Source organism: Eublepharis macularius, chromosome 7 (genome assembly GCF_028583425.1).
Source record: "Eublepharis macularius isolate TG4126 chromosome 7, MPM_Emac_v1.0, whole genome shotgun sequence".
Taxonomy (NCBI): Eukaryota; Metazoa; Chordata; class Lepidosauria; order Squamata; family Eublepharidae; genus Eublepharis; species Eublepharis macularius.
In genome coordinates this window covers 67,184,796-67,208,237 of record NC_072796.1, presented here as the reverse complement: position 1 = coordinate 67,208,237, position 23,442 = coordinate 67,184,796, and the positions used below count along the sequence as shown (strand labels likewise).

At 44.9% G+C, this 23,442-nt stretch overlaps 2 protein-coding genes across 6 annotated transcripts in view; both read left to right on the top strand.

Moving 5' to 3' along the window:
- The window catches only part of ANKRD12 (ankyrin repeat domain 12), a 135,948-nt gene extending 124,804 nt beyond the window's left edge, over positions 1–11,144 (top strand). For all 3 annotated transcript variants that reach the window (XM_054985592.1, XM_054985591.1, XM_054985593.1), the window contains 2 exons: positions 7,718–7,813; positions 9,721–11,144. In XM_054985592.1, the coding sequence (XP_054841567.1) occupies positions 7,718–7,813; positions 9,721–9,906 (282 nt within the window). In that variant the 3' untranslated portion in view covers positions 9,907–11,144. The remainder of the gene's footprint in view (positions 1–7,717; positions 7,814–9,720) is intronic.
- Positions 11,145–17,913: 6,769 nt separating this feature from the next.
- TWSG1 (twisted gastrulation BMP signaling modulator 1) overlaps positions 17,914–23,442 on the top strand; it is a 32,981-nt gene continuing 27,452 nt past the window's right edge. Inside the window, exon 1 of one of the 3 annotated variants that reach the window (XM_054984397.1) lies at positions 17,914–18,025. Coding sequence is in view for 2 of the 3 variants with exons in the window: in XM_054984395.1 (XP_054840370.1) it covers positions 18,432–18,453 (22 nt within the window). In the remaining variant the exon portion in view is untranslated. Of the gene's footprint in view, positions 18,170–18,232; positions 18,454–23,442 lie in introns of those variants that run through there. The other 2 variants (XM_054984396.1, XM_054984395.1) reach the window with 2 other exon arrangements.

Here is a 23,442-nt window from a genome sequence, read left to right as displayed (position 1 = left end):
TGCAGCCTTGGTTGGGCTACCATTTGAATTTCCCGGTTCCCTTGGGAAAGCGTAGTACATTGTAACCTCCAAATTGGAGGTATCTGTAATCCCTTCTGCTGTGTGGTCGTAGGACCCATTTGTAATCCACTCTGCTGTGTGGTAGTGGGACCCTGTTGTAATCCAGGTTGCAGCGCCACAGCCCTCTGTAAGGGAAATCTTGTGGCCAATTCCCCTTGGGGTGGGGCAGTGATTTGGCTCCCACTGCTCCTGATTATCGGTAATCCAACTTGAAGCGGAATAGCTAACACCTCTGGTGTCCCTTGTAGCAGCCCGGTTGGTGGTAGACTGCCCTGCGATTTCGGGGACCCCAGTATTCCCTCTGCAGGGTACTGAGCAGTCTCACCAGTTGTTACCCTCACTGTAAGGGTTGGATTTACCTGGTTCTTGGTTGTGGCTGATTCACACACCATGTGTTGCAGGTCCTGTAATAACTGTCCCACATCTCGGTGGAATTCATCCAACTCCGCTCGCATAATCTTTAGTTCCCATGATTCGAGTATAGCGATTCCCTCATCTGTTCCCCTGGGTTCAGGAAATGACTTCCATAACGAATCTTTCGGATCCCCCCCTGTTGCACCTAAGTCTCCTCTAGGCTGCAGAAGGCTGATGCCGAGGAAGATGGTGGCTCCAGTCTACTTCCCGTTGTAGATTCGGGGGGGGCTTCCTGGTTGGTACCCTCCATCTCAGTCTCATCGCTTGGTGATGAGTTCCCTTCTCCATTTGTGCTTATCATCCAATGAGGTCTCCCTTTTGGAGGATCATTTAGGGGCCAACTGCCTTTACATTTTTCCCATGACCTCCAACCATGGGAGTCCTGTCCATCCCCCTACATTGGGTGGTTTCTTGGGTTTTTCCCCCTCCTCCTGGAGGTCAGGGATCAGGTTATTTATAATGTCCTCATCCAACTCATCCTCCAATGTCAGTAAGGAAGGTGATCCAAATAATATTGATAGTCTCTGTAGCTCCATCACTTCCAGATCCGTCTCAAGCGACATGATGCCGGTAGTTAGTTCCAGAAGCAGGGTCCAGAGAGGAAAAGAATAAGAAAGGGGACTTCTGCCAAAATGTCAGTCCCTGGCAGGTAGACCCCTCAATCCCATCCACAGTGAACTCACATTGGTTCCAGCAAAAGTAACTATTAGAATCTATGCAGTTCAGGTCTGTACTCCATCACAGAGTTTGGCAGAAGTAACAATTAAAATCAAGCAGTCTCTGTTATACTTGATTTTCCCATGCTCCAAATGACAGTTAAGGTTTTGGCACGCAAGCCTACAAGAGTCTTGTGAGAATCTATTTAGTTAAGACTATGTATCAGGTATACAATAAAGTATTCCCAGCATCTGGGAATAGCAGTGAAAGCTGGCATCTAGACACACCAAGGTCACGGTTAGCCGAGACTCGCATATTTCTCTAAGATAATACAGGAGGCCCGTTCTGGATCCTAAGTAAGTAACATCTGCAATATGGTTATGAATGAGCAGAGAGTACACATCAGTTTAGTAATTAATCAGTATAGCTTCAGCATTTTATTTATTTATTTATTTATTTATTTATTTATTTATTTATTTATTTATTTATTTATTTATTTATTTATTTATTTATTTATTTATTTATTTATTTATTGCATTTCTCGACCGCCCTCCACATCAGACGGGCTCAGGGCGGTGTAACAACACCGCGGTGTAACAACATACAATTTATAACATACAGTTTAAAACAATAAAAACATTATAAATAAACATTTAAAAACATTATCCACGTGCAATAAAATTTCTCAGATGGCAGATATAACTATTAAAATTCATTAATTTAGGCGCAGGGCTTCGTTCTTACATAATGACCTGCATCACACTTTATGAGCTCCTGCATGGGTGATGGACGGTCTTCAGTGGTATGGCCAGCAAGAGGACAGCCTAGCCCCCACCAAATGCCTGGCGGAACATCTCCGTCTTGCAGGCCCGGCGGAAAGATAACAAATCCTGCCGGGCCCTAGTCTCCTCAGACAGAGAGTTCCACCAGGTCAGAGCCAGGACTGAAAAGGCTCTGGCTCTGGTAGAGGCCAGACAGACCTCCCTGGGGCCAGGGACCATCAGCAACTGCTTATTAGCTGATTGAAGCAACCTCCGGGGAACATATGGGGAGAGGCGGTCCTGAAGGTATGCTGGACCCATGTAGCACAAGCAATAAAACAAACAAACAAACAACTATGGCATGGCTGTACACAGACATGACAGGGAGCTCAGAGGTTTGAACAGATAAGCAAAGTGAAGAAATGGAATAAATAGTTAAAGTGAAAATTAACTGACCATTGGTACAAGGTTATAGTCTAGTTCTCTGTCCAAACCTCTGATCTCCCTCACCATCCATTACATGTATTTGTTAATATGATTTTCTATTTCAACTCTTCCTTTTGTTTCCCTTTTTGCTTGATCGCATTCCCTGTCAGCCCTAGATGCTTTCTTTCTTTCTTTCTTTCTTTCTTTCTTTCTTTCTTTCTTTCTTTCTTTCTTTCTTTCTTTCTTTCTCTCTCTCTCTCTCTCTCTCTCTCTCTCTCTCTCTCTCTCTCTCTCTCTCTCTCTCTCTCTCTCTCTCTTTCTTTCTTTCTTTCTTTCTTTCTTTTGATAAAACATCCTATTTTCATTGCTGCCACCAGCCTCCTTCAATCTGCTTGTAGACTCTTAAAAAACACGTGCCAGGCGGCACTTGTAGTTCCCCTCTGAGGCGCCTTATAAAGAGCTGCACACCAGCCAGCTGATCAATGGCAGCTGGCCCTTTAAGTGTCAAGCACACACTGACCACTGGTCCTTTGAGAGTCAGCTGTTGGAATCTGCTGTTGGAAAGTTCCACCTTGGGGGCGGGGAAGAGGAATAACAAGGCAGAAATTTCTCAGCAGGCACTATTGGTCTCTCCAAAGCAGGGCCATACCCGCCTGAGGCTTTTGAGTAGAATGAGGCCACTGAGCATGCCCCAGGGCTGGCTAGAGCCTTCAAAAGACTTGAGGAAGGAAGCCAAGGAGGAGCCAAGAAAAGAGTAGAACTAGAGGAAGTCAACTAAGGTGGTATCAAACTCCCACCTCACTCTGTCTGAGGCCAAGGGAAGGCACTTAAGCCAAATTGGGCCCCCGGTGCATGAGGACTGGGCCCAGGATTTCTACAATGAGGAAAGGCATTTGAGGCCCTGGGGGCAGGCACTCGTAGAGGTTTATGCTATTGGGGGTTTCAAAAATTGCAGGGTAGCTTGTGGGAAGTCGCACCGGGCTTCCTGTCTCTTCATCTTTGCAGTTGTTCTGTGCCTAATGTTTGCTAAACTCCCCCCTCTGCCTGTCCCATAGCTTTACTGCACAGTGAGTATCACCAGCCATACCTTCTGTGTTTCTCTTTTCCTTCTTTTGGCCCATGCACCCTTCCCTCTTACTGTCTTCTCTCACCCACCTACTCAGCCTTCCATATTACTGTCTCCCCCTCCACTATCCATTCACCACTATTACTCTCCTTCTCCCTGTAATTCTCTCTCACCCCTCACCCAACCTTCCATATTTCTTAGATTAGTTTGATTCTGTGAAGGCCCCAGTGGGGCTTGCCACAGCACAACAGTGGCCAGTCCCTGCAGGGCTCAGTGTGCTACCGAGGCTCGAGGGAATCCTGGCCTCAGCAGTTTTGCTGTTCTCCACACGCCAGCCTCCTCCCTGTGTGCTGTGGTGGGCAAAGCAGGCAACTCCATTTGGGTGGTGTCATGGCGCTTCCTCCAACCAAGCCATCTTTTCTTGTGACTGGGCTGGCAGGAGCAGCACACTGGTGCTGAGGCCTCACAGGACCATTCCAGCAGTTGCTTACTTTGTCTCACTCACACACACCTACAGTCTCATCACATCTCTGAGACATAAATGATGTAAGTTGAACATGCACACAACGTGCGCTTGTTTTGGGGGGGGGCTTAACTCCCCATGTCTTTTACAATGTTTAAGATTTTTCTGCAATCCGAGGGGGGCTTCTTTAAGGTTGCAGAACCATCTGGTTTGTAGCCAAGCAGTCCCGATTCGCAGATTTAAGCATCCACATGCAGGGGCTGCTTGGTTCTTAGATATATGATATACAATGTGTAAAGTTTATAGGTATCTTTTCTCCCTTTCTCATATTATTTGAATTCAAGATCACCCAATGAAATTGAATGGCATGAAATTCAGGAGCCATAGCTCTCTTCATCAGATGCACGGAGGGTGTGAAGGAACTGGCCAGAGATATATAGGTGGGAAGGGGAGGGGTAGTGAGTGAGAGTTATGTAAATGTAAGTAAGTTACAAGAAATCATGAAAGAAGTGGAATGCACAATCCAGGCTGGGTGTGACCCCTCCCCTCCATGGCAGAATCTGAATAGAATGCCTGAAGGTAGTTACTTTTGGTAATGAGATAACCATTCATAGTCTCTATTCAATCCAAGTCTGACTGAGTCAAATTTACATATGAATTCCAATTCAGTAGCTTGCTGTTGGATTTTGTTTTTGAAATGTTTCTGTTGAACTAGTATGGTGACCTCTAAGTCCTTGATGGAATGTCCTGGTAGATTGAAGTGTTCTCCCACTGGTTTCTGTATGTTGCCATTTTTAATATCAGATTTGTGTCCATGTATTCTTTTGCACAGAGGTTGGCTGGTTTGTCCAATGTACAGAGCAGATGGACATTGTTGGCACATGAGAGCAAATATCACTTTGGAGGATGAGCCGCTGTAAGAGCCAGAGATAGTGTAGTTGACACCATTGGGTCCTGTAATCATATTTTCTGGGTAGATATGAGGACAGAGTTGACATTCTGGGTCTGTTGCAGGGTCTGGTACCTGTGTTGGTGACTCTGTTAGCTGATTCATGGTTGTTAGTGAGAAGTCGTTTAAGGTTGGGGGGCTGTCTGTAGGCAGGGAGAGGTCTTCCACCGAGGGCTTGTGAGAGAGAGGCATCGTTTTCCAGGATGGGCTGTAGATCACTGATGATACATTGGATGAGTTTGAGTTGGGAACTATAGGTGACAAACAGTGGTATTCTGTTGTTAGTTCCTTTTGGTTTGTCCTGGAGTAGGCTGTTTCTGGGTACTAGTCTGGCCCTGTCGATTTGTTTCCTCACCTCATTTGGTGGGTACTGTAGCCCCAAAAATGCTTGTTGTAAATCTCTGATCAAGAGCATTGGAGCAGATACGTAAGGCTTGGCTGTAGACAATCAACAAAGTGGTATGGTAGCTGGAGGCATATAGATATGAGTATTGGTCGGTGGGTTTCTGGTATAAGGTGGTATTTATCTGTCCATTATGTAGTTGTACAGTGGTGTCCAGGAAGTGTACCTGTTGTGTAGAGTCGTCCAGGCTCAGGTTGATAGTAGGGTGAAAGTTGTTGAAGTCCTGATGAAGTCTCTCAAGGGCTTCCTTCCCATGGGTCCAAATGATGATGTCATCCAAGAACCTTAAGTACAGGAGTGGTTTCAGTGGATGGGAGGTGAGAAAGTGTTGCTCCAAGTCTGCCATGAATATGTTAGCATTTTGTAGTGCCATGCGTGTGCCCATGGCTGTGCTATTAACCTGTAGATATAGGCTGTCACCACATTTGAAATTATTGTGAGTAAGCACGGTGGCAAACTTCAGTGGCGAGGTTGCTCTGGTTTTGTCCAGGATAATATTCCTAATGGCTTGCAGTCCGTCTGCATGTGGGATGTTGGTGTACAGAGCCTCAACATCCATAGTTGCTAAGATGGCGTCATCCAGTAGGTTGTCAATGGACTGTATTTTCCTAAGAAAGTCAGTAGTGTCCCATAAATAGCTAGGTGTGCTGGTGGCATAGGGCCTGAGGATAGAGTCCATATACCCTGAGACTCCTACTGTGATAGTGCCAATTCCTGAAACGAGGCGTCCTGGGTTACCTGATTTGTGGATTTGGGGTAGTAGGTAGAATGTTCCTAGCCATGGTTCCTGGGGTTTGTCCATATGGATATGTTCTTGTATGTCCATGGAGAGTGACTTTAATATTCATTGAGTTTTCTTTTGAATTGCTCCATAGGATCAGAAGGTAGTTTTATAGACTTTTGGAGAGTTGTCTCTCTGCTTCCTGTATGTAGTTACGTTTGTCCATGATTACAACTGCACCGCCTTTGTCAGCTTCCTTGATTACGATGCCAGAATTATTTTTGAGGCTGTTTATGGCATCTCTTTCTGCACAGCTGAGATTCTGCTTTAAGTGATGTTCTTTGTCAATTATCTCAGCCTGGGTACGTCAACGGAAGCATCCAATGTAAAAGTTCAGTGAGGAGTTGCAGCCCTCAGGGGCGTCCATGTGGAATTCTTGTTTCTGGAACTTTGTAACGATGACTGTGCATTGCTTGGTTGGGAGGGTGATTGCTGCTGTGATAGTATCTGTTTAGCGCTTTGTTCAGCAGAGTGGTTGAAGAATTCTTTCAGTCTTGGGTGTCTAAAATAGGCTCCAGGTCTCCACAGAATTGTATGGTTTGTGTGGGTCTGGCTGAGCAAAAAGATAGTCCACGTGAGAGGACAGATTTGTCTGCTTGGCATTTATTCTGATTCTGCCATGGAGGGGAGGGGTCACACCCAGCCTGGATTATGCATTCCACCTCTTTCATGACTTCTTGTAACTTATTTACATTTACATGACCCTCACTCCCTGCACCCACTCCCCACTCCCCTCACCACCTATATATCTCTGGCCAGTTTCTTCATACCCTCCATGTATCTGATGAAGAGAGCTGTGGCTCTCAAAAGCTTATGCTACAATAAAGTTGGTTAGTCTTAAAGGTGCTAATGGACTCTTTACTATTTTATTACTACAGACTAAAACAGCGAATTCCTCTGGATCTATGAAATTCAGGGTAGGCAAAGGAAATACTATTTCTGAAAATACAGTTTTTATAGCATCCAGTTCTATAAGTTGCAGCTGACTTATGGCAGCCCCTTAGGATTTTGAAGGGAAGCAACCTTCAGAGGTGGTTTGCCATTGCCTTCCTCTGCATAGCCACAAGATGTAATGATGGTTAATTATCTTAGTTGGCTTTAAAATTAGTTTAAGCAAATTCATGTAGTCTTAGTTTATCCCACTGCTATTAGGTAGCTAATGGAACCTCCTGATTCAGAGACAGTATTCGCTGGGGAGAATGGGAGGCGGTGGAACAGTAAAGGAGTGGCTTCAGGTCTTGCCTTGCCAGTAGAGTTTCGGGAAACATTTGGATGGCTGCTGTTGGAAACAGAATGCTTGACTAGATGTATCTGTGTTGTGATCTAGCAGAGCTCTTCTTGTGTTCTTAAACTTTAAAGGTTTTTAGTTTTTAAATTTTATTTTGTGAATGTTCTCCAAATATATTTAAACTAATATTTCAGTGGAATATGTGGACTATTAATATTCCAACAAGAATGAATGTTGCAATGGGGGGGGGATGACCATTACTTGATTTTTTGTGTGTGTCACTATCTACAATTACAGTGATTTACAATAAGTTTATAAATAACTCATTCAAAATAAAGAATATTAGTACTTTAGAGGAACTAGAACGCCATTATAAAGATCTGTTTTATTTTTCATAACTCTAAAATATGTAGAGATCCACCAAAGGATAGTTTTGTAGCAGGCAAATGGAGAATGATCACCATATAATTAAAATTGCTTATATTTTCTGATATGTTTTTTTTTTACAGACTGATGATGGGAAAACATCTGTTAGAGACCGATTTAATGCAAGACAGTTTATGTCATGGTTACAGGATGTGGATGATAAATTTGACAAATTAAAGGTAAGAGTCTTTATTGTATCTTTTCAAAAATGTAAACTCTGTCTCTTGACATATCTCCACTATTCAAAAATGTAAACTCTGTCTTTTGACATATCTCCACTATTCGAAATAGATATACTCTTGACATATCTCCACTATTCAAAAATGTAAACTCTGTCTTTTGACATATCTCCACTATTCAATGGACTATAACAGATAAAGTATAAATGAATACATATGCCTTAGTTAAAAGGCGTTTTTTAATGGTGCAGAACTGTCGTGCATACATGCACTTCACAGAATTGGGTTTCCCAGTTTCATGTATTTTCAGGACCAGCTCTGTGAATACATGCCCATTTTATCAGTGGAATTGCCCCTCAATATTCCATTTTATTATTGGATCTCAAGATCAGTAGTGTACTTTGTGCCCATGAGAACATTTTCAGAGTTCAAGATTAACTGTTCTCAGCATAGCAGTCAAGAATAGAATCTAATGATATTCATATGCATTTAATCCCATTGATTTCAGTGAGAACTCAGCATGCTTATCTTTTTGTGAATTTGTGTGCTGTTAAGTTACAACCAACTCAAAGCAAGCACAGGACCATGGGCTTTTCAAGGCAAAATATGAGCTGAGGTGGTTTCCTCTGTATAGCAACCCCAGTCTTCTTGGTGATCTTCTATCCAAGTATTGACCATGGCTGACCCTGCTTAGCTTTCAAATGACATAGGGCTGGTCTGGGCTATTAGGCTGCTGTTCTGTGAATTTATACTCAACCATACTTGGAGTATGTTGGAGCAGACTCTTAGCGAAAGGACCACATTAGAGTTCTCTCTCAGTGTTTCTGAAAATCCTTTTTCTAAAACTGCCCTCTGTGGCACCTACCATGTTAATTGCTTTTGCTCTCAGTGGCCTGCAGTGTAGTGCCAGGAGTTGCAGGCAGCGAGGGAAAATACTGATAAGCCCTGATATGTGCACATAAGCACACATCAGGGTTTATCAGTATGTTAGAAATTCTTTGATCTTGTCTTTGCCATGGATGCTAAATATCTGAGGCCTAAATAGAGTGAATTGTGTGTGTAATGTATTATACACAGTAAGTAATAAGCAGATCTTTACTGTATAAAGAAGGAATGGTCAACCTTGTTAATCTGGTAAAAAGAAGAGTATCCATTGTACATAATTTCCTAGGGCTTCATTCATTAACCTCCAGAGGAGCTAGCTGTGTTAGTCTGTAGTAGCAAAATAGTAAAGAGTCCAGTAGCACCTTTGACAGGTTGACTGTGAATGGTTGTCTCATTACCAAAAATAACTGCCTTCAGGCATTCTATTCAGATTCCACCATGGAGGAGAGGGGTCACACCCAGCCTGGATTGTGCATTCCATCTCTTTCATGACTTCTTGTAACTTTTTTACATTTACATGACCCTTACTCCTTGCACCCTCTCTCCCTCCCCTCACTACCTATATATCTCTGGCCAGTTTCTTCATACCCTCCGTGCATCTGACAAAGAGAGCGGTGGCTCTCGAAAGCTTATGCTACAATAAAGTCGGTTAGTCTTAAAAGTGCTACTGGACTCTTTACAATTCATTAAAGCGCAGTTCAATTTCAGGAAATATCTGTTTGGATCTGGAATTTTTAAAACCATGGAAAAACAATATAGAAATTGCTATATTTGGAAAGCTGTCATTAATGTTAATGATAATTAATCAAATACAATACTGTCTAAATTATTAATTACGCTTCTTCTAAATCTTAGGACATCCTAGAATAGTTTAAGTCAAAGGGGTCAGACAAAATGATCATCTGGGTCTGATCTGCCATTGTCTGCCAAGTTGACCATCCCTGCTTTAGAGGATGAAGTGTGTGGTCTGCCTCGAAATGGGTTGGGAATAACTGAATATTCATCTCTTTATTTTGAAATAGACGTGTCTGTTGATGAGGCAGCAACACGAAGCAGCAGCTCTAAATGCTGTACAGAGACTGGAATGGCAGCTTAAACTACAAGAACTTGATCCTGCAACTTACAAATCCATCAGCATTTATGAAATTCAGGAGTTCTATGTTCCTCTTGTAGATGTTAATGACGACTTTGAATTGACACCTATATGACAGCTAGCATCTTTTGACTGTCTGCCTAAGGTTGTGAAGCATAAATGTGTAATACTTGTTTAAAATATAGTACTAATGTGGAATACAGTCTTTTCCAGTATTCCATATATTCCTTCAGAAATGTTTTGCAAAATCATATTCAATATTATAAATACATACCATTTAGTAATAAATGGTATTTCCTTTAGATTCTAAAGCCCAAACGGAATGTTCCCAGCAGATCTATTAATGTATAACAATCTTCACTGAAGAGTTAACAGCGCTGGCAGCTGTTACAAGAGAGCCACTGAAAAGTACTTGTTATTTAAAGTTCACTTTAATGATTTTTATTATGAAACTTAAACTCCTTCAGAAAAAATATCAACCTGTGAAAGAAATTACAAGCTGGTAGGAAGTGAGTCTGTTCATCTTATATAATTTATAGGTTAACTGTACAGTTTTCTTTTTGGAAAAAGATGTAATATTGTTTTCATTTTTTTAAAATAACTTATTTTATACATATTGCGCAAATGTAAATATTCTTGTATTTAATGTTCAATCCTGTATAAAGATAGATATTTTAATGTAAAACTGTTTTGTCTAATGTTTTAATGGACCAAATTTGTTGTTCCTTATGTGTAGTGTGTAGGCGACTTTTTTTTAAAAGGTGTGTGTTTGATTTAGCTGCTTGTTTCATCACCATCACTGTAAAGGTTTGAAACTGAGCAGTATTGCATGCTAGTTCAGTTCAAGCCTTCCTTACTGTGTGGTACCTAAATGATTGCAACGTGTGGTTGCCATTTGCCAATCCACAAAGCACTGTTTCTGCACATATTCCATTCATTTAGAGGAATTTGCATGAGTGCCCATTTCAGTGTACTTTGCAGTAGTGCTTAATGGATTTCACCTTGACTTCTCAGAGACATTTAGTGTTCCACTACTGTAATGACATGGCTGTAACTTACTATGCTGAGAGTATTTTTATTTAAAATTTTAAGGATTATACACTTACTCTTACATGCTGGTTTCAAAATGAGCCCATTCTACCCCAGCCCTTCCAAATGCCTCTCAATGAAAAATTGCTAAATTGTACATTGTCTATTTTAATATTTACCTATTAAATCATATGTAAATAGTTGTAAATACAATGTGTAATAAATTCTATTGGTCATGCTTACAAATGGTTGAATCCTTGTGATGGTGAAATTTTCATCCTTGAAGTTTTATACGATTTGACAAATAAATATTTGAAAGTTCCATTATAAGACCGTACTTGTCTATTCTGAGCAATTTTCTTATAACTTTTTAACAACTACTAATGTGCTTGTATTATACTAACAAAATGCCTGTATTATGGTGTGGAATATGTGGAAAGAAGAACTGAGAGATAGAACTTTGGACAGATCAGACACCACCACCACCACCACCACCCTCCTCCATGGCCATAAAAGCCACTGCATGACTTTGGGCCAAACTTTATCTGTCTGTCTAATCTAATTCACAGGTTTGTTAAAAAATTCATGTGTGTCCAATCTAATTTCCAAGAAAGAAGAGCAAGATACAACTGTGATCTATTTTAGAGCCCTGTGAAGAGGCTGTTAATGCATTTCCCTTCACACGAGTTCTAGTTAATAGATAAGAAAAAAACCTCTCTCCGCTTTTTTTGTCAAAACAGCCTAATCTCACGAGATTGTTTTGTATTCCTGATGTCTCTAAAGAAATTTTGGTTGTTACACCTTTAGCAATTTTCTCCTCAAATTCCTCTTCTTGCCCTATCGGTTTACACTTGTTTTGCCTGAATTTATGCTCATTTTATTCTTTCCTTTTGTGGAGGGCTTTATCAGTGCAGTCAATAGAATAGAATATCCAATACACAATGTAATAGGATTAGGATTGTGGAAATTAAAACCAAGTAAAAATCTGGCTTCTGTGACACTAGCATTTAACTACAATGGTATCTTCCTGGACTTCTTTATACTCTTACAAATCTGTGGTGTACATCTGCTGCTCAGCACTGGCATGTAGGAGAAAGTACAAAACCCTGATTTGGACATTGTCTATATTTTTGCTGCATGTATGGTTTGGCTGTGACTTCCTAATGCATGTATATCTCAAAATGAATGCATGCATAATCCTCACATGATAGACCTGGTATGGTGGATTTTTGCATGTTTTTACTTACATAGCAATATTTTGTGTAGGGAAAATATATGAAGCAGCATTCATGATGAAGAAGAAACAAAAGTTCAGAACTATTCACTGTTCTGTCTTCTCTTGGTGGAATATAGCAGAACTGTAATGGAAAAAGAAGACATAACCAAATTGGCCTTGCGATAGATGGGGCTTGAAGTACACATACTACAGCCAGAAAATAGAACAGAAGCCATGCTGGAGCTAACATGCACTACTTTCCCACACCCTTGTTATTTTCATCACTCAACATAAAGGCTCCCGGCATTAAGATTTGAAAAGGAATCCATTGTTCAAGAATTACAACAGACACATAATGGTAGATAGACTTCAGGGAGGCACCTTACAAGCTTTGTATCTTTAATGTGTTGAAAGCTGACATGGGAATAAATAGCATCACCCGGTAAATAACATACAATTAAACCTCAGTTAAAGGGACTGGGCAGTGGAATAGCTCTGCTACAGGCGAAGGAGTCCTATATTACCAAAAGAAAACTTGTAACTCTGCTTTGAGATACAAACTTTTCTGGTGATATAGGGCTCCCCTAGAATGGCAAGAAAGAACCCATAAACCACTTGTCTTCCCGAAGCTGATACTGGGATGGACAACTACAATTGTCCCGCCCCCACCATGGGTCATAAGACTCACTTTTCATTTGACAGGGGTGAAATTATTTTCCTCTTCAGTTTTGTAGGTTGTAATAGCATGGCCAAAATTACTAATTTTGCCATGTATTACAAAGGCTTCTCTCCTATGCATACTTAAGAGATAACCTGTCCATCCCCCATGAACACAGTGGAACTTAATTCTGAATAAGTACAGATTGTGCTGGGATTAGGTGCATGTTCAATATTTTACTTGAGGCACTGATACACTGCTGTTAGGTATGACATACCACCAAGGCAGTTTACATAACATTTTTTTTAAAAAACAACTAACAGTGGTGCTCAGTCTGTGACTTGCAGTGAACCACATTGCAATTTTCAGAAACTAAAACATCTACATGACTACTTTACGGCCTGTGTGCTACTCTACCAAACATGCACATATAAATATGATAATATTTAATAATAATATTGATATTAATATATTATTTATATTATAAAATAATATAATATCAAACGAATATATGCTATAGTGATGGCAGCATGCATATGATTTCTCAGGGCCTTTACTTCTATCCCTACCATGGGGGTGTGCAGCTTACCCATCCTATAGTTGCTCTATTTCAAGATGAGAACCATCTGACAGCAACAAGCCTCACTTGGTAATAGCATTGCCTACTTTTATGGAGCATAGGGCAGGTGCTACATTGGGAGATGATGCTCAGAAAAGCCATATGTAGCGCCTAAGCTACTGAGTATCACTGATACTGGAAATTTTTGAAAGTTTATAAAATGATGCCAGGTCTCTCTTTGCTCAACTCCTTTCCCTCCTCCCCTACTGTAATTTTCTGGATAAATGTGAGGAACATGATTTTCCTTCTTTCCATTGCATCTGAAGAAGTGAGCTAAGACTTATGAAAGCTCATGCTAGAAGAAATATTGTCATTTTTTAAAATGCTACAGGAGTTCTCTTGTTTTGCTACAATAAACTACCCCTCTGAAAGAGCAAAATAACAGTCAAGTGCATTTAATGGTATGGGCTCTTCTGCAGATAACTAGAGGAGATTTGTCATTCCCATGGACACACTATGTTTGTTGTCGTTCTTCTGTGCAGCCCCACCCTGGGACCGCTCTTGCGCAGGCCTGCTTTGGAAAGAAATTTCTAGCTTTAAAAACCTTGAAAGGGGCGCTCCCAATCTTTAGCACATGCGTGGCATTTCCCGCCTGTTCGTTGCGCAGAGACACAGAGCGCCCTTTCATCCCTCAGTTCTCTTTTCACCATCAGTGAGAGAGGTCGTTTTCGTTCTAACTCCTTTTTTCATTACCTCTGTTCATAGCTGCTAGTTTGTAGTTGTAGTTATACAGTTTTTTCATCTAGTCCTAGTTGTAGTTATAGTTCATATAGTTATATAGTTCATATAGTTATAGTTATACAGCTTATATAGTTGGACATATACGAGTTTATATGGTCAACAAGATGTCGCAGAAGGCGCTATTTAAGAAATGTTCTAAATGCGACACGAAGATGCCTCATACAGATGAGGACGCCTTTGTGCCTCCTATGTTTAGGCGAGTCCCATGACGTCTCTGCTTGCCGCCACTGTCAAAGATTTACACCAAAGGTGCGCAGCAACAGGGCAGCCTGTCCTAAAGCAGCCCTCTGGGAGATGGTCTTGTCGGTATCTTCTAAGCCAGCAGCACAATCATCCACTGAACCGGACCCACCCACCCCCATTCCGAGCCCATGATTCCGATGGCAGGACACGAGGACCTCCCAAGGCAACAGGCTCCAGTTCCCTCGGAACCAACAACTCCACTGCTCTCTATTATTTGAACAAGGAAGGGAGAACAGCTTCCCTAACGTCTGCAGAGAGGCCACACATCTTTGGCTATAGGTTGTTTGCAAAAACACCTTTCCCCAAGTGATACACATTGCTGGTGTGACAAATACCAGAGCGGACACTGAGCAGACTCTTTAGACTGCATCATGAATGCTTGATCAATGACTAAGTTTCTTCTTCCAATCTTCAGGAGATGGGGGTTCCCGGAAATCAACCTGTTTGCTACCTCTCAGAATACCAAGGCCAGGCTGTTCTGCTTCCGAGCGGGACTAGACAACCATCTATTGGGAATGCTTTTCAGATCCCATGGGACAAGGGACTGTTTTATGCATTCCTCCCCAATACCTCTACTATTCCGAGTTTTGTGCAGAATCAGATACTATCAGATACATTGCATTCTCATACACTGCACCTTTTTGGTCCTGCAGGGAGTGGTTTCCCCTTCTCTGGCAAATGGTCAGGGGACAGTGCTACTGGCTGTCAAGGGCCCCAGACCTCCTATACAGAGGATTGATAATGCATCACAATGCCACTTCCCTCAACCTGGCAGCATGGCTGCTATTTCTGACACAGTAGCCTTCTCTAAAGAAATAATACAAACCTTGTTAAATGCTCGGAAACCCTCTACCAGGTTGTCCTGTTCCTCCAGATAGAACAGTTTTACTAACTGGGTAATGGAGAGAGGCTTATCACTCTTCTCCTGTCCCATACCCACAGTATTTTATTATCTCATGTCCCTTCTACACAGAGGTCTTACAGCTTCTTCTATTAAGGTCCACCTGGCTGCTAAATCAGCCTTTTATGAACATGTGTATGGTAAGACCCTATTTTCTCATCATGCATCCAAGCAATTCTTAAAAGGGGTACTCCACACCTTCCCTCCTAAGCAGGCTTCAACCATTCAGTGGAGTCTCTCTTTAGTCCTAGCTCAGCTAATGTTTCCCCCCTTTGAGCCTCTAGCGCACTGTCCAGTGGCTTGTTATCTTGGAAGATGGCCTTTCTTGTCATCATTACCTCCCTAAAGAGAGTAGGGGAACGGGGTGCCTTGAGAATAGATCCTCCTTTCCTGCAGTTTTTCTCACAAAAGGTGGTGCTACACCCTAGCCTCCAGTTTACTCCCAAGATAGTATCAAATTTTCATTTAAACTAAAGAACGTCCCAGTTTTTTTTCCCTAGTCCTACTTCAGATGCAGAATACTCATTACGCACCTTAGATTAAAGAAGGCTTTATTGTATTACATACATAGGACAAGGTCATTCAGGAGATTAAAGTCTCTGTTCATATGTTATGCAGGCCCACGAAGAGGTCTACCAACGTCCAGCCAGTCCCTGTCTAGGTGGGTAGTGGTAGCCATCAGGAGATGTTATACCATAGCAGACATCTTGCCCCGGGACAGTCAGGGCACATTCAAAGTGACTGCAGTCATCATCATCAGCCTTTCTTTGAGGGATGCCTCTGCGGGACATCTGTCAGGCTGTCACATGGTCATTTGCAGATACATTCATCAGGCACTATGTGATCGATGCAAACTCCAGATCAGACGCTGTTGGGAATGCAGTACTTTAGTCTTTATTTGCTTAAGAATCTCCTCACACGTGCCCCCATTGGTGAGTAGCTTGTTGTACTCCCAATGTGGGGCTGCACAGAAGAATCACAATGAAAACAGTGTTGCACTTACCTGTAACTGTTGTTCATCAAGTTCATTCTGTGCAGACACATATTCCCTCCCTCCTACCCCGCTGGGAGGAGGTAAAGATTTACTCTTCCTCTGGCGGCATAGGAGAACCAAGGGATGAAAGGGCATTCTGCGTCTCTGTGCAACGATCAGGCGGGAAATGCCATGCATGTGCAGAAGATCGGGAGTGCCCCTTTCGATGTTTTTAGAGCTAGAAATCTTCAAAGCAGGCCTGCGCAAGTGCAGTCCCAATGTGTGTCTCCGCAGAATGAACTCGATGAACAACAGTTACAGGTAAGTGCAACACTGTTTTACAATACATGCTTGTGGAACTCTAATCCTTGATTATAGATGTGTAAAGCCTAGCCTAAATAATGTGAAATAGGTGAAATACTAAGGTGACTGATACAATAGACTATGCCACTTCAGACTGCAGGAAGAGAATTACATTTTTCAAGATACCTCAATTTTAATAATTTCTTGTAAGTAGAAAACTTGTATAACATGGCTATGCTAAAACCTTTATCCTTGATTTGTATTTGCAGGGAGTTATGGGGGGGGACATTAAGAATATGCCTTCCCCAATTGAACCCAGAAATGGCCCATTCTACACAGAGGATTGCCATCCTCCAGAAAAGAGAAAACCCACCACAATACGCCTGATGTCAAATAACAATGTAACATACTTTATAAGTGCTTACTGAAAGTGCTAGGTGCAAAATTCACAGTATACTAATGATTATAACAAAGAAACGTCATTCTATCCATTTTCAATATAACAACACAGTACAAAACATTTCTTTCACTACTCTGTTTCCTGGTTAAATGTATTCCCATTCCACAGCCTCAATCTGATGATTACATGTAAGTAAACTCATTACAGTCCATAGATCATTGTAATGTGTTTCTGTTACTTGTTTCTTATCAAACGGTCTCTGACAGGCTGTTGGAACAGTTCAGAAAGACATCTTCAAGGGCCAGTCAATAGAATAAAGTTGTGAAAGCGTGCTGCTCAACAAAATGGCGGCTTGAACTTTATTTTGTCCTCTTCCTCAAGAAATACAATCAGCTTAATTCATTCCATAAAGTCTGTTCATTCTTTCATTCTCGTCCAGAAAGCAATGCATTAAGACCGTATCTCCAGGAATTTCCCAATACAGCGCTGGCAACATTATCTACACCTGAGAATTCTGCCACCTTGTTCTGCTGTGGGGTCTAAAGCTTGTGCAGCAGAATCCTATAAAGCGTGATCTTGTGTGAAGAGTGAATATATATTTTAGTGCATGAAATATGCCCGATTTTAAACTCAGCTCTGTATCATATTTTGTGTTGTCTAGCATCTAACGAGGCAGGAAAATGGAAGGAAAAAGAAACACCTTCAATGGTCCTACAACAGGTTCTAGTATTTATTTGGCGGAGGTATGAAGGAACAGGAGTAGCAGCATTCATACTAAAAGACCTAATTAGGCTGGACCCTAACGTGTGGAGTCCTCCTGTCCTGAGCATCTTTGCTGGAGTCTCGGGGAAAATGAGCCACCTTTCCCGTCCGCCTCCCGGACGCAAAAGGTGCTGCTCCATGGTGCCGATGAAGTTAGTAGGAGTTTCTTTTAGTTAGGGGGGCAGGACTTCCCCTTGGCGTCCCCTCCCCACTTTCCCGCCCCAAAATATTAAAATACAGGTCTCAGCCATGTACGCACTGAGAGCTTGGGGAAAGCGGCCGCGTAGGCGAGCCCTTCAGACGCCTTGAGGTGCATGCGAGGCCAGGAAGGAGGAGACAGTTTGGCCATCTTTTTTCCCGCCTCCCTTTTCGGTTGGAGCTGCTGCGAGGTGGGGGCCGGGGCCTGTCCCTGTAAGGTGCCTGTAGGTCGTCCGCCTCCTGGCGAGTGCAGCCGAGCAGAGGGGCTGCTGAGGTCCTGCAGTTGTGGTTGTCGCGCAAGCCAAAACTGGGGACCAGGCTGTCTACAGTGCAGAGTAAGAGGGCGCCTGAAAACTTGGAGTAGTCCAGGCCTTTGTAGCGAGGAGGAAGGGCTGAGTTAGCAGCCCGAAGGCGGGGATGGGGAGGGGAGTCTCTCGTGAAAACGCGACGAAGCAGTGAACATGGAAATGCTGTGGACTTTTGATGTTCTCGGGTTTGTGTGAAATGGGATTCTGTCTTAGGTCGATCCTCTTGTTTTGGAGAAAAACCCCTTGGTGCGGGAATGGCTGACTTCCAGTCCGTACTTCATGCTGGTCCATGTTGAGGGTAACAGTGGAGGGTTAGTGCCGAACCTTTCTCTCTTTTCTTCACTTCTCATCTAGGCGAACCTGCCTTTGCTACTTTCGCCGGGGGTAAGGAGCTGTATTCGTCTTTCTTATTTCTGGTTCGTACCTTTGGGCCAGTGCAGCAGCTGCCCTTCCTTTGGAGGCTCCTCTGGAAAAAGCTTCAGCATTAAAAAAATAGTCCAAGGATCATTAGCATGGAAGTGGGGTGGTGATGGTGGAAAAGTGAACATTCAGGTGAAATTTGATGTTTTCAACCTGTAAAGCCCTTGGAACGCATTTGTTTCAGGGATGTACTAAAACGAATGACAGGATTGCCCATTGGAAATAATGGGAGAGGCTTGAATGCCCATTGGAAATAATGGGAAACTGGAATGCCCATTGACTTGCATGGGCTCCATTGAAACACATTAGAGCAAAAAAAGAGGTGCAATGAAAACGTGGAATGGATTTTGAAGGAAAGTGTTTGGGCCCAGATAGCCTGTTCTGAGACTGGATTGACAGGCCCCATGTTGGAATGACGGCCCCTGGGTGTGCCAAAAGGGCTCAGGGACTGGAATGACAGGCCCCTGACTGGAATGACGGCCCCTGGGTGTGCCAGAAGGGCTCAGGGACTGGCCCCTGACTGGAATGACAGCCGCTGGGCGTGCCAAAAGGGCTCAGGGACTGGAATGACAGGCCCCATGCTGGAATGACGGCCCCTGGGTGTGCCAGAAGGGCTCAGGGACTGGAATGACAGGCCCCTGACTGGAATGACGGCCCCTGGGTGTGCCAGAAGGGCTCAGGGACTGGAATGACAGGCCCCTGGCTGGAATGACGGCCCCTGGGTGTGACAGAAGGGCTAGGGGCTGGATTGACAGGCCCCATGCTGAAATGATGGCCCCTGGGTGTGCCAGAAGGACTCGGGGACTGGAATGACAGGCCCCTGACTTGATCGACGGCTCCTGGGTATGATAAACTATGTCTTGGCTCCTTGCTAATGCTATTTCTTTAAACTTGAAAATATTTACTGTATGGTACTCTATCGTATCAGGACAAGCTTTACTGTATAAACTCAACATTACCTCCACTGACCTATCAAAATCTGCACAAAAAAGATAACTCATTCAGCCCCTACTCCTCATAAAGGAACTAATATTCCAGTAAGAAACAACTGAGCAACAAAATGAAAAGCATTCCAGAGTCAAGAAATTGTTTTTTTCCCCATTTCCTTGCAAGCTGTTTAAGTGGGGGAAACAATCCAAACTTTAAAAAAAACCCAGTTTACTATGTCACTAGCAGTTTGTGCTACCCAGCAGTATTGAGGTTCGGGGACAGGCCCTTGATTTTGCACTTTTGTTCAACAGGCCCAAATGAGGTCACTTTCCACAGGGTCTCTCAGAGGGTGTACATATATCATGTTTTTTGATTTAGCATTTGGTATGAAAATTGCTTTCTTATTAATTTGAGTTCAATAGTTTTTGTGGGGTCCAAAGGGGAAGGGAGAATAACATATTGTTATCAATATTATATTGCCTTTTCAATGGGTGGTGGGTAGGGGGTGAAGTTTTGTTATTTTATACTAGAAACAGAGCCCGTTGTGCAAATAAATACAATGGGCTCTAGAAAGCTGGGGCTGGGGAGGGCTGGTGGGAAGGTGTGGTTAGAAAGGGCTGGGCAAGAGGGGGTCTGGGGAGAGGTGAGAAGCAGGAGGGGTCTGGGGAGGGATGGCAGGTAGGGAGGCAATGGGTGTTTTGGAAGGGGTCAGAGGCAGGTGGGGGTGTGGAGAGTAATGGCAGTTAGGGAGGCAATGGGGTTTTGGGGAGGGCTGAGAGCCAGGTGGGGTGTGGAGAGGAAAGGCAAGGAGGGAGGCAATGGGGGTTTGGATCGGAGAGCGGAGCGCCGTGGCTCCAGAGGCCTTGCAGGGCGGTGGCACTCCGCTCACGCCGCCTTTCCCCGGGCCCGAGGAGAGTGGAGCACTGCTGCCCTGCGAGGCCCCAGGAGCCGTGTGCACTGCTATCCTCGAACCTGAGGTGAGACGCCGCAAGAGGAGCACCGCCGCCGTGCAAGGCCCCGGGTCTTTGCAGAGCAGCATGCCCGGCTCCGGTGGGGCTGACATGGCAGTGGGCGCTTCGCCCTCATCCCGTCCCTGCTGAAAGCAGCGCAGTGCGGCTCTGGTAGGGGTCAGAGGGCAGTGGGCTTCTCTCCTGCCGTGGCTCCCCTGAGGCTTTCTGACAAGCCGCCCTTGCTGCCCTTCCCGTGCCACTGCGGGAAGGGCTGAGAGGGGCATCGCCGTAGTGCAAGGGCTGAGAGGAGCGCTGCCGCCATGCAAAGCCCCGTATCTTTGCAGAGTGGTGTGCCTGGCTCCGGCAGGGCTGACGCGGCAGCGAGCACTTCGCCCTCGCCCCGTCGCCCCGTCCCTGCCGAAAGCGGCGCAGCTTGGCTCCAGCATGGGTCAGAGGGTGGTGGGCTTCTCTCCCGCCGTGGCTCCCCCAGGGCTTGCTGGCGCGCTGCCCTTTCCGTGCTGCCGCCGCCACCCTCCAAAAGGGCTGCAAAGCCTGCAGCATCGAGTGGCACCCTCCAGAAGCGGCCTGCCTGGTGCGCTTTTATGCTGGTGGGCCCTGCGCAAGCGCACCAGCATCAATGTGAGTCGTCGGAAACCCGCTAAAGGAATAATAAAGTAGGACTAGCAACAAAGCCCATTGTGGGGGAAAAACCCAACAGGCTCTAGAAAGGGCAGGGCAGGCGGGGCAGGCATTTCTGCTTCCACCGCAACATGATCTGGTCAAGGGGAGGGCAGGGCAGCCGGGCCTGGCGTTGCCCCCTCCGCTGCACCCCAATATGGGCAGCGGGAAGACAGGGTGGCTGGGCCTGGCATTGCTCCCTCCCCAGTGCTGACCAATCATGTTGGGAAAGGGCTGGGAGGCGGGACCGTCCATCCTGCCACCTCCTAACCCCAACTGGGCTGCAGAGGGTTTGTAAGTGGACCCTTCCCTCCACCAGCCAATCCCAGGCCTGATTTGGATACCGCAGAGCCAGGAGCATCGCTGGGGGGGGAGAAGGGCCCTGGAGTGCTCCTGTGCACTGCAGCCACCTGATTCTGCTCAGAATTGGGCCACTGCGGAGACCAGGAGTGCTTCTGGGCAGGCAGAAAGGGCCCAGGAACACTCCTGAGCCCTGCAGCTGGCTTATTTAGCCCTGATTCAGGCTGAATCGGGCAGCTTTGGAAACTGGGAGTTCTATCTGTGTTGGGGGCAGAAATGGCTCTGGAGTACTCTGGTGCTCCACAGTGCGTCGAATTGGGACTGCTTTGGTCTGAAATCACCCTACTGTGGTGCATAGGAGCATGCTGAACCATCAGAGAGTGTGCCCAGGGAGTGGCATTCCCCTGCTTCCCCCACCCCAATTGACCTGGCCCTGCAAGTGTATGGCAGATAGACCTGAGCTGTATGGGTCTGGAGGGCAGGTCAACTCACTGTGCAAAGCTATGGCAAGTAGATGTGGCCTTGAGACATGCAGGGGCCAAGTAGCCATGGCAAATAGATCTGGCCTTCGGAAGTGCGATCAGATCTACCTGCTTTGCAATGCCATGGCGAATAGACCTGTCCTTCAGACATGCAGAAGCCAGGTCTGCCCCCCCCCGGGCCGTTCAATGCCATAGCAATTAGACCTGGCCTTCAGATGAGTAGAAGTCAGGTCTACCCACCAAACAAAGCCATGGTGAGTAGACCCGACCTTCGGATATGTGTGTTGGCCAGGTATACCTCCCTGGCAAACCTGTAGCAGGTTGATCTGGCCTCTGTTGGCCAGAGGCCAGGTCCACTTACTGTGAAATATCATGGCAAGTGGACCTTGGTTTTGCACATCTGGCATGCAAGCTGCATTACCAACTGCACACATAACCTCTCCATGCAGCAGATCGAGGCTTGGAGGTGGGAAATGGAGGTGGAGCTGTGGAGATAGAGGGCAAGCAACACTCTCCACACCTGTGCCCTCTTCCCCACAGCAGGCCGAGGCTTGGGCAGGATCCTTGGGAGGCGGAGCGCAGTCAAGCCAGGCATGCCCCAGGCCTCCTTGACCCAATCGTGTCTGGTGAGGGTGGAGCCAACAGCTCTGCAATGCCATGGAGAGTAGACCTGGCCTTTGGACATGCAGGGGCCAGGTGTTCTCCCCTTGTTATGCCATGGCAAGTAGACCTGACCATCAGAAGAGTGGAGGTCAGGTCTACTTACCAAAGTCTTGATGAGTAGAGCTGGCCTTCAGAGGTGTACAAAGGCCAGGTCTATCTGCTCTGCAAAGCAATAACAGGTAGATCTGGCCTCTGCCACTTCGGAGGCCAGGTCTACTCCCTGTGCAAGGCCAAGGGAAGTAGACCTGGGCTCTGCAGGTCCATCATTCAGTCCACATTACCTGCTGCCTTCTCCTCCTGCCTTCTCCTCCACTGCTGGGGGGAACCTTGGGAGGAGGATCACAGGGAAGCGAGGCTTGCCCCATAACTGCCGGCCCATAACTGCGCTGAGCAGATTTTGAAAAATATTCCTTGGGCATCAGCTGACAACTCATTACAGGGATCTTCACCGTGTGACCAAAGGAACACTGCACCCAGTCTTTGCTTGCTCACTCACCTGCTGCAGCAGTCATTTAGTGTCTGCACCCACCATGGTGTGTCAGAATCACAAACATGCCAGCAGGCTCCAAAGGGTCGCAAGTTTGGGGACCCATTTTTTTTCTGTTGGATTTATAGTCTCTTATCACTGCAACCTGACCAAAAGTAGATTAGAACAAACTCAGTAAATAGATAAAACAGCAAAAGCATGCAACAAAATAAGACCATGAGTTTGTCAACTGTTAAGCTAAGGTATGAAATGGGTTTTTTCACAGAGAGACTATGGTGGCGTGCTCTGGGCCAGTGGTCGACAGAATGAGCAAAACTGAGCAAGGAATTTGAGTGGGGTGTGACACTTGAGGGGGACATGGAAGTCTGGATGGCTGTGGAAAATGCTGTG